At 39.6% G+C, this 12,177-nt stretch overlaps 1 protein-coding gene across 1 annotated transcript in view; it reads left to right on the forward strand.

Moving 5' to 3' along the window:
- Positions 1–1,755: 1,755 nt before the first annotated feature.
- The window catches only part of LOC122802338 (ras GTPase-activating protein 2-like), a 384,535-nt gene continuing 374,113 nt past the window's right edge, over positions 1,756–12,177 (forward strand). The window contains exon 1 of the mRNA XM_044071976.1: positions 1,756–1,842. Coding sequence (XP_043927911.1) covers positions 1,756–1,842 — 87 coding nt within the window. The remainder of the gene's footprint in view (positions 1,843–12,177) is intronic.

Raw genomic sequence — 12,177 nt, forward strand, 5'->3', positions numbered from 1 at the left:
AATAGATAGATTCTCATTTAATCCAGGTTTTTTACATGTGTCCAAGTATACCTGCCACCACAATTCTCTATTTTCTAATAATTCTTCCCATAAACCTCCTCTAACATCCTGTTTTACTTGCTCCAATATAAAGAATAAATATTTTGCTCCTGTACAATTTTTAAAGTGCCTGTATAGTGCATTAGTTTCCTTCCCTTTTCCAATATCGTATATATGTTCATATATACGTCTTTTGAATACCCTTTCCGTTTTCCCAATATAAAAAGACTGGCAGTTTTGACAAACTGCCAAATATACAACTCCTTGGGTATTACAATTAAATCTGTCGTTACTTTTTATTATTCTCTTCCTACTTTCAATTAAAATTTCCCCTTTGTTCATAATGTAAGGACACTGTGCACATCTCCCACACTTAAAAGTTCCCACTTTCTTATTTTCTGCATTTTTCTTATATTTTCCATTTCCTTCTATTTTCTTCTTTATATTAGGTGGGTTTCTAAAAGTCACTTGAGGTATTATATTTTTAATGTCTTCCAGATCAGTGATGGCTGAAAATCTCTCCCATTCCTTCTTAAATATTTGTTTGACATCCTTACTTAAAGTATTAAATTCTATAATTAATCTTTTTACATTCTTATTCTCGTTTGAATTTTCATTTAAATTTTCATTTTTCTTATCCCGGACATCATTTTTTACCTCTTTTATTCCTTTTATTGGTTGAAATTTTTCTTTTCTACCCATCTCAACTTCCTTTCTTATTAACCTCACAAATTCACCCGGATAACCTCTATCCAAAAGCATTATTTCTAATTTATCACATTCTTTAGAAAAATCAACTTCATCACTTGTCATTCTGGACCCTCTCACAAATTGGCCTTTTACAATATTTTTCTTACAATGGATAGGATGAAAGCTATCATAATGCAAATAGGAGTTACAGAATGTGTCCTTTCTAAATACCTTGGTTTCAAATTTTCCATTTTTCTTATAAATTTCCACATCCAAATAATTAATAACTTCTACATTAATTTCATATGTAAACTTTAAATAATTTGTTGTTGAATTTATATAGGAAAAAAATTCCTTAAATTTTTCTTCACTTCCTATCCAAAATATCACTATATCATCCAAAAATCTATGATAAAGTGACCAATATTGTCTAAAGTCCGAATTAACTATATATCTCTCTTCCCACTTACCAAGCACAATATTAGCGAAGGTGGGGGAACATGCTGCCCCCATCGAAACCCCTGATATCTGTTTATAGTATTCTCCATTGAACATTAAATAATTATGTTTTAAAATGGAATCCATTAGGGTCACCGTAGTCACTTTTTCTTCTTGAGACAATTTTTCATCAAAATATATACTTTCTTCAAATAACTCCATACCTTCCTTGTGCGGTATGCTAGAAAAGAGATCCATGACATCTATTGTAACAAAAATTATTTCTTCTTTGTATGTATTTGATGTGAGTTCCCTTAAAAAATCCCACAAATCTTTTAAAATAATTTCATTATTCATCCATATGTGTTTAGCTTTATTATCTACATATTTAGCTAACGGGGTAATTTTTGTTCCTTCTGCTGAAACTATTGGTCTTAAGGGGGGATTAATGAACATTGGCGGTGTCACTTTCGCTTAAATTGGAGGAACCTCAGTAACTGCATACTACTTTTGTATGAAAACAAAGGGGTATCTCCTAGGAAAGAAACCAGATTCCTTGAGCTAGTAACAATATTCCAGTTGCGTGAAATGACTTCACGAATGCTTCTCATGTCTCTGCAAATTGGTATGGGGAAACTGAGAGTTCTGTCTTGTGAGTTAGAAGAACTGCGTTGTGTAGTATTAATTCCAAACCTGATGATAGGTTTAAATTTTAGGTATCTGTCTCTGCTAACTTCATCAGCCACTGATTGTATGAGGGCTGCAGGGTAGTGCTTTTGCAGAAATGAGTGTAAATGTAACATTTATTGCAGAAAAAGTGAGTCATCACTTACTAGTCTAGACAACCTGATGAATTGTCCCCTTAACACATTCTGTTTCATGTAAAAGGGGTGATAGCTTGTGAAGTCAAGATAATTATTTCTGTATGTGTCCTTCCTATGAATGTTCGAAGTAACACAGTTAAGTAAATCCATGGAAACAGTAGTGTCCAAAAATGAAACAGAACTTCCGTGACCAGATTTGACAAAACTAAAAAATTTAATGCTGTCCTCCATTTCTTTTAAGAAAGCATCCAATGCTGCATGAGGTCCACTCCATACAAAAAAAAAAATATCATCAGTGTAACGGTAGTAAAGTATGCTTAAAACCAGGTAAATTAACTGCAGTTTCACTTTCCCACATAGATAACACTAAGTTAGCATATGCTGGGGCCATTTTCGTCCCCATAGCAACTCCCTTAATTTGTTGATACACCTTGTTATTAAAATGGAGAAAGTTATTACACAAAACAGTTTCAATCAAGGCTGTGTCAGTAGCATAATAGTAGTCTGTCCCAACTGTGTGTGTGTAAACAAGTATTTTTTTCACCAGTTCTTGTCCCTCTTTAATGAGGAATGTTAGTGTATAGAGACCCTACACCAAGGGTTACAAAAATACAATTATTAACATTAAGTTTTGCCTTATGAATTTCATTCAAAAAATGCCATGAGTCTCTAGTGTAGAACGGAGTCTGTTGTACTATTGGGTTCAAAATGCTGTCAAGGTATTCTGAAATTCTCTCCGTCTTTGTGCGTTTATTAGATATAATTAATCTGAACGGTGAATGCTGTTCATTTTTATATACTTAAGTTTAGGGTATACCAAAGCATTTACCTAAATTAGGATGAGGAACTTGTAAACAATGTAATTCTTCTAAGGTTAAAAACTGATCTCTCTCAAATGCTTTCAGCAATGTATCTATTTTAAAAAACTGTTGTTGTACAAAGTCAAGTGAAACAATTCTATAATATGTACTGTCTAGCAAATCTGTTTCTATCTTTTGAACATAATCAATTTGTTCCATTAGAACTATACCAATTTCCTTGTCAGCACGCATTATTCTGAGGGACATCATTAGACAGTGTCCAAAGTGCAGACATTTCATTCCTGTTCAAATTAAATCATTTAGCCTGACTGTCTTGGTTACATACATGTCTAATGTCACTCTCACAAACATTAAGGAAGGTGTGTAAAGTACTATCTAGCACAGGGTTAAACAAACATTGGCATTTCATGTGTGTAGTACTAGTGTCTGTGCTTAGTGAAGACTGTGAAACATCAATATCTCGGCTACTTTCTTTATCAGCGAAAAAACATTTTAAGTTCAATTTCCTGACATACAGGCATAGATCAACTAAAACATTAGAAACAGAAGCTCTTTGAGCTGGTATGAAAGTAAACCCCTTGTTAAGCAGTGAGATATGATCAGCAGTAAAAACTCTTTTAGTAAGGTTAAAAACCTCATTGGCAGTGGTATTAAGGAAAGCTTTCTTTGCATTTGAAAGTAGTAGAGTGTCATTATTTTCTACATAGCAGGTGTATTATTTGTAACATTTAGAATGTCATTACTAGCAACATAATTATTCGCAACAGCCAGAGCTTCATTGTTTGCAACAGTATAACTATTTGCAGCAGTCAGGGTTTCGTTGTTTGCAACATTGAGTGTTTCGAATAGACATAGGAACATTATTTGCAACATGATCAGTTGCTACATTAAGTGTATTACCATTAGCAACAGTAGAAATAAGAACATTATTTGCAACACGATCAGTGGCTACATTGTGTGTCACCATTAGCAACAGTAGCAGTGTTACTTTCAAGCATAAGAACATTTTGTGCAGCTGTTAAAGAAGCATTAGAGTTAAGTAAAGTGTTAAAAACAGGTTGATCATTAATCGGTAAAAAGTTGCCAGCTGAAACAAATGAAGCAAAGTGCATAAAAATGAACAGCATCCACCGTTCAGATTAATTATATCTAATAAACGCACAAAGACAGAGAGGATTTCAGAATACCTTGACAGCATTTTGAACCCAATAGTACAACAGACTCCGTTCTACACTAGAGACTCATGGCATTTTTTAAATGAAATTCATAAGGCAAAACTTAATGTTAATAATTGTATTTTTGTAACCCTTGATGTAGTGTCTCTATACACTAACATTCCTCATACAGAGGGACAAGAACTGGTGAAAAAATACTTGTTTACACACACACAGTTGAGACAGACTACTATTATGCTACTGACAGCCTTGATTGAAACTGTTTTGTGTAATAACTTTTTCCATTTTAATAACAAGGTGCATCAACAAATTAAGGGAGTTGCTATGGCCCCATCATATGCTAACTTAGTGTTATCTATGTGGGAAAGTGAAACTCTAGTTCATTTACCTGGTTTTAAGCATACTTTACTTTACTACCGTTATATTGATGATATTTTTTTTTTTTGTATGGACTGGACCTCATGCAGCATTGGATGCTTTCTTAAAAGAAATGGAGGACAGCATTACATTTCATAGTTTTGTCAAATCTGGTCACGGAAGTTCTGTTTCATTTTTGGACACTACTATTTCCATGGATTTACTTAATAAATATGTTACTTCAAACATTTCACAGGAAGGACACATACAGAAATAATTACCTTGACTTTACAAGCCAGCACCCTTTTTACATGAAACAGAATGTGTTAAGGGGACAATTCATCAGGTTGTCTAGACCAGTAAGTGCCGACTCACTTTTTCTGCAAGAAATGTTACAGTTACGCTCATTATTTCTGCAAAAACACTACCCTGCAGCCCTCATACAATCAGTGGATGATGAAGTCAGCAGAGACAGATACCTAAAATTTAAACCCATCATTGAATGGGCATGCCTTCATTGAAGGTTGGGTGTCGGGCTGGCAACTCGACACCATAAAAAAAAATTGCCAATCATTAGCGGACCAGAGTTCCACTGTGGCGACCCCTAACCGGGAAAAGCCGAAAGACAAACAACAACATTAGGTTTGGATTTAATACTAGACAATGCAGTTCTTCTAACTCACAAGACAGAACTCTGTTTCCCCATACCTATTTGCAGAGACATGAGAAGCATTCGTGAAGTCATTTCACGCAATTGGAATATTGTTACTAGCTCAAGGAATCTGGTTTCTCTCCTAGGAGATACCCCTTTGTTTTCATACAAATGTACTAAGACAGTCAGAAATGCACTGGAAAATAGGGATTCTTCTTTTTTAATTGATCATATAAAGAACACAAGGGACCCACCTGATATGTTCACATGTGAGAAATGTGTATGTTATAAGGTTCATAAGTGTGTACTAAGCTAATGGCCCTGGAGCCTTTACAAGCCTAGCCCAAAAAAATTGCTCAGGCACTCTGCCACCCGATGTTAGCTCACTGTGCCCCTATCCAGTAGGGCAAGTGGAGTGATCCATGGGGTGAAATTTCTGTTACTCATCCACTCGGCAAGATTTCTCTTGAAGAGGGCCAGTGAGGTGCTCTGCTTGACATGAATGGGAAGCTTATTCCAGAGTATGGGCAGTCTTTGGGAAATTAACCTGTCCCTCCACCATGTTCTGTTAATTGTGGTAATGAGGTTGTGATCTCTGGAGCATGTGACGTGGGGGATTGGGATTTCTTTAGGTGTAGCATTTCAAGTAGGGCTGGGTCAGACATGGCTTTGTAAGTCAAGCAGAGATCACCTCTAAGTAGATGACAAGAGACTGAGAACAGCTGAAGTTTCTTGAGTCTGCCCGTATAGGACATGTGTTTAAGGCCTAGGATCTTTTTTGTGAGGTACTTTTGTGACCTCTGCAGCTGTTGTAGGTGTCTGGTCTGAGGGATTAGTAGAGAGGGATGATGACTCCTTTCTTCCTGGATGCAACACCTTTGGTTATAAGATGTGTCATGTAGAAGGACTTTCTGATCACAGTGGCAATGTGGTGGTCAAAGGTGAGGTGGCTGTCAACCTGGGTGCCCAGATCTCTTTTGGCCCCTTCAGTGTTCAATGGGTTCCCATCAACATGGTAATTCGTGGGAACTGAGTTTTATATTTTGCAGGGATCTCATTACATTTTCCAGCATAACCAGTTCAATGTGACTTTCAAGCAGCATTTTGACTGTAAATGTACTGACTTAGTATATGCAGCAGTATGCCATTCTTGTCACTCTTTTTATGTGGGAAAAGCAAGCAGAAAACTTTCTGATAGGATTAAGGAACACTACAATGCAATCAGAGCGCTGGACCCACGTAATGCTTTAGCTAGACATTCGGAGATTTGTATGCATTTTGGAAAATTTTTATTTTTTGTACTGGAACAAGTAGATTTGTTTTTTGGGGACTATGCAACATTACTGGAGTACTGGGAACTTAAATGGCAGCTCCTTCTAGGAGCTGATCATTTTCCAGGACTAAATGACAGTATTAATTTTAAATGTGCCTTAAAGTGGGCTAGCTGACTGTTATAACCTACAGTGATGTGCTTCATATAACTTGTTTGTTTCTTAACATATATAGCGCACAGAATTATGCCTCATATAAGCATTGTATTTATTCATGACTGCATATTCTTGTCATTATGTTTATTCAAGACTGCCTATTCTTGTCACTATGATGTCACCTATAAGACACTGATCCCATTGGTTATCTCTACCTTTTATTTCATTTTCAAACTATATTATGTCCTACACTACTCTGGATTCATTTTCTGATGAAGTTCTTGTACATTAAAGAATGAAAGCATGCTCAATTTACCGGTTCCAGTATTTGTCAACTTTGTTTTTATTTTTATTCTAAAAAAGGTCATTGTTTATTCCTTAGCTGTGGAAGTTCGTTTTATGTATGTGTTTACTTTCTTCCTTGAAAAGTGTTGGTTCTTTTGTGTATATATATATATATATATATATATATATATATATATGTCTCTATATGTCTATATATATATTATATATATATATATATATATATATATATATGTGTGTGTGTGTGTGTGTGTATGTGTGTGTGTTAGTGTGTACATAGATAAGAATTTCTTTCAACAAACCAATATAGACATCATTAAAATTAAAAGTGTAAAGAGAATGCATATAAGTATATATTAAAGTAAAGAAAATCTCAAGTGAGCAGTAGAAAAGCTTCACAGTTTATAGGGTTAGGGTTAGAAGGTATATTTAAGCAGGCTAGTGTGGCGGTGGTTGAAGCTTAACTAACACCATTCTCCTACCTCCCATAGGCACTGCTGTTGTAACCTTAATCAGCTTGTACATCACGCATTTAGGAATTAATGCTTGCATTTTCATAAAACCATCACCTACCAATAGTAACCACTCCAGTTATCTTTAAGATCCAATAACTGTTGAAACCCACAACCTTATATCTACAGCTGTACTCTTCAGAATTCTTCTAAACACATAGCACTGTGTGTTAGACTAAAACTGATGCCTGTACTTTACTACTCCCCAAAAGGATTAGAAAATAGTTTACTGTATTTCTGCATCCTAAAACTTTAATCACTGCAGACATCAGTCTTAACTCAGTTTTAAACAGCTCACTCCATAACCTACCTTCTCTGAGCATGTTACTAATTACTTGCCACAGGTAAGCAAGGGGTTAACTCTGTCACTTCAACCCTTGAAGTATGAGAAATAAAATTGATGAAACTGAAGTTTGGGTGTCGAGTGCCCTTACTTGCTATTGGAGAGTCATGGCATAAGAATGCTGCCACATGCAGTAAAATGTCTCCACATTCTGCAGTTCTTCGTCAAACATCTATCAATAGATTTCTCAAAATCATCAGGTTATCTTCCGAGTGCAACAAAAGCTCAGCAAATGCAGCCATATTTCCATTGTAGCCTGTTACAACTCAAGGATGAAACTAATTGATAGATACACAAGTGAACACATAATGATATGTAAATGAGAAAACCTATGAAGATGAGCAGCACAGAAAGCATGAATGCATTAGGCCAATATGGTGGAGCAATTCAGAGGCATATAAAATAGTGGTGCTGCACTCCCTGGCTCACTCATTTTCAGTGCCACAATTTGTGGAGCATGTGAAGGAAGTAATGATAGCACATTAACAGTAGCTGTACAGCATGTGTTGGTACTACTCTAGTAACTAGTGCTGACAGTGCTGCGTGTTGTGACCACCACAGCCAATGAAGACAGTACAGACAACCACTCCTGTATCAGTATCTGTCAGTTCAGCAGATAATTGTTCACTTCAGAGTGGACTGGGCTACAGTACATAACTTATTTGATCTGTGCCACATAGACATGGAATCAGAGTATATGTGCTATACACATTCCTATAGACACAATGTTATATGTAGGATTTACTGGCTTTGCTACAGGGACCTTGCATTGTCTTCTAAGAGACATACTAGGTACATAAACTTTTGTATCTTGAATATTGAACCAGTTTGTCAACATTGCTATAACATGTGGAGGAGCATACTTGGTTTCCAAGGACAGTTGTGGATAGAACCAGCACTGTGCATGTGTTCTACGATACTGCATGCTTCCCTAAAATTACAGGTGCCATGGATTGTACCTATGCTGCTATTAAGGCCCCACCTGGTCAAGATGAGTAGAGCTACATAAATATGAAGGGCTGCCAGTCCCTAAACTCCAACATCATCTTGCTTCTGCAGGTTAAACCTCTGAAGTTATGTAGTCCTGTCTTTCCGTAATTCCTGCTGGATGAGTTCAGAGCTGATATTCGGCTCCGACTCAGCCGATACTAAAGCTCGAGAGCTTTTACTGGCTCGAGGCTAGCCCCTATCCCATGGTGCCTCACGGCAATTCCCCAGATCTCGTTTGCCACGAAAGCTTCGAGGTTGTGTCTTACTGGCTCGTTGGCCAAGTAAAACTATTTTTTACTTTAGTCCTTTTCTACCACCTTTTTCTATCTTTTATATATCTTAATAGTTTCTTCTGTAGTGTCAACTGTTTTTGAAAGTTTTCAACCCCTATTCCCCCCCTTAGGACTGTACGGCCCATTTAAATTAGAGGGCCGTAGTGCCCGTATAAGTTAGAGGGCCTTTCCTCCCTGTGTGTGTGACTGTTATTAAAAAAAAAAAAAACCTTCTTCCTTATACTTTTATTTTAGTGTTTAACAATGTCTAAAGATAAAGACAAGGATCATCACCCTTCGGCCTTCAAATAATGCGACAGGTGTGTGCAGAAAATGTCTCTTACAGACAGCCACACCAGTTGCGTTTATTGTCTGGGCTAAGCCCATTTACAGGAACCCTGCAGCTTCTGTCACGCTTTTAGTACAAGAGTGTTGAAGGAAAGGAAGAGAAAACTTATTGACAAGGGGTCTCATGACCAGTTCCTTCCAGGAACAACTGGAACTTGGTCAGGCAACTCCAAAATCTTCTTAGAGAAAATCATCAGCCCCGACTTCGGAGCTGACCAAAAAGTCTAGCGTCTGAACCAATGAGTTCCTTTTCCGACTCTGCTTGATCTTTGGTGCAGTCCATTCCATCAGTTCCGAGACGGTCTATGGTACCGAAGATTTTGCCCGACATCGAGACTGTATCTCCTAATTTGAGATCTCCTATTTTGGAGAGAAGGAGGTCTCCTTCAGTCTCCACCAGATCCTCCATGAACCTATCAGATGAGGACATTGAGAGGGTGGTGAAGAGGTTGCTTTTGGATCCAGCTCTGGCTAGAAAATTGACCCCTCTAGACCCAAAGGTCTCGGAGCCATCCCCCGTACCGATCACTGTTCCTCCTCCCACTGCTTCGCTGTCTGAGCCTATTACATCAGGTTCCTCTGTCTTCGTCCCTTCGGCTCTGGGGATTCGGCCTGTTTCCTTGGAGCCAATTACTATATCCTCGATGGCTCAGTCTGGAGCCGAGGGTTCTGGAGCCGATGCTGTTTTGTCAATTCCAAGGGGGACAGTCACCCTGGGTTCTCTTCGGAACCGACCCACCCTCTCGGAGCCCCGGCTCGACTCAGCTCGTCTCCCACTTCTGCTTCAGAGCCATGCCTTCTTGCTAGGAGTCTACCATCTGTCCCCTTGGAGCAGAGGTCTTCTTCGGAGCGGGGGGGGGGCTTTCAAAGCTATAGAGAAGGCTTTATCCTCTGCCAAAGCCATTCCTTTGGAACCTGTGTCCCACCATAAGCAGGCAGCAACCTCTTCCCCCCCTGCCACCCCCACAGCGTAGAGACCCAGAGGCCCAAGTAGCCCCCATTGGAGGCGCCCCCTCTTCAGAGACCTCCCCTGGTTATCCCACTGCAGAGCGCCCTCGGAAGAGGTTATGTAAGAGGAAACATGTCGACTCCCCTGAGTCTCTCACATCAGACACTGATTTAGAGGAATCAGAAGGCTCCCCCTAGATCTCCGTTTGAGGATGTCTCCTTCACTGACATCCTAGAAATCCTTAGACAGAGAGATGATTGGAAGACCTCTACCCCTACTGAGGATGAATCAGTGCATCTCGAGGCGTTTGGCTCCCGACCTTCCACCTCTTGGTGACACCGCCGTATGACCAACTTTTTGGGTCATTTCGCGGAAAGCATGGACCTCTCCAGATTCAGTGGAAGCCGTCCCGAGGAGGCCAAACAAATTTATGACAGCACCTGGGGACAACCCTTTCCTTAGCAAGGGAGTTTCAGTTGATGCTATGGTGGTAGCAGCAGCCACCAAGAAGGAATTATCTGAGATGTCTTCTAATATCCATCCTCCTAACAAGGAGTCCAGGACGATGGATAGGTACGGGAAGTGTACTTTTTCTTCAGCCCCCTTTACACTAAGATCGCTGAATTATCTGACTCATTTCACTCATCTTCAGAAGGATCGCCTGAAAGAGTTAGGAGATTCCATCCAGGGTTCAGTAGCTCCGGGTTCCATGGACAAGGTTTCCCTGCAGCTCTCCACCCTTACTTCCATAGCTACCTCCTCCATGAGGCTGATCTCATATGTGGCAGATGGAGCGAGCAAGACAGCCGTAACAGGAATATCCCTCAGGAGACATTCATGGATGCATCTTTGTAATTTTACGGAATCCCTTAAGTCTTCCTTCACTAACGTTCCCTTCGATGGTTCATCTCTTTTTGGACCCCAAGTGAAAGAGACTTTGACTAGGTGCGAGAAGAAAGGGAAAACCTTATCTGCCATTGGAGTCCATTTCTCTCTCCCATCCAGACCCTATCCCAAGGGTAATAAAGGAGGGAAAATGTGGTTCCGCAAATCCCAAAAAGGTTTTCCTCAGGCACAAGGTCAACCCTCCCCCAGGGGTAGAGGGGAAGGATATAATGGAAGACACCACCCTCGCTCCAGAGGAGGCACGCAACATCAGGGAGACGGAGAAGCTTTCTCTGATCGTCCCTTCCATCGACCCTGAAGGGTTGCCTGACTGTCCGTCTCTGGAGGCAGTCAGGGGTCGTATATCGCTGTACCTAAGCGCCTAACTATCACTCAAGATCGTTGGTACACACAATAATATCCAGAGGTTATCTGATTCCCTTTATTTCTGAATCCCCAACAAACCGGTCTCTTCCAGACGTACCACCCATCCAACTAGATCGTGCAACTTCAGAGGTCATCACGTTGCTGCAAAAAAGAGTCATCCAAGAAGTCCCCGCAGAGCAAATAGGATCCGGAACTTACTCTCAATTCTTTTTAGTTCATAAAAAGACAGGGGACTGGAGATCAATTCTAGATCTCAGCAGGCTGAAGAAGCATGTAAGAAAATCAAGTTCCGAATGGTCACTCTGCAGTCGATATTTCCTTTTATCGGGAAAGACAATTGGATGTGCTCAAGCGATCTCCAGGATGCGTACTACCACATCAAAATGGACAGGTGCTTCAGGAGACACTTATGCTTCCGGCTGGGAGCCAGCCATTTTCCAGAGTGTTTTCCAAATGTATGGCAGTGGTAACGGCTCACCAGAGACGTCAAGGATTCCAGGCATTTCCATACCTAGACGACTGGTTCCTCACTGCTACCACCAAGCATCAACTCATAAGGACTGGGGATGAGACTCTATCCTTGTGCGCCAGCCTAGGCATCACTGTCAACTTGCAAAAGTCAGTCTTATCTCCCTCGCAGCATATTGTATATCTAGGCTCAGAAATAGACACAACCACCATGTCAGGAAAGAGTGGAATCTCTACGCAGTCAGATCAGATCCTTATTAAACAGAGTCCAAGCAAGAGTAGTCCTTCAAGTCCTAG

This window comes from Protopterus annectens, chromosome 5.part0 (assembly GCF_019279795.1).
Source record: "Protopterus annectens isolate FY-2018-M chromosome 5.part0, PAN1.0, whole genome shotgun sequence".
In the NCBI taxonomy this organism is placed as follows: Eukaryota; Metazoa; Chordata; order Ceratodontiformes; family Protopteridae; genus Protopterus; species Protopterus annectens.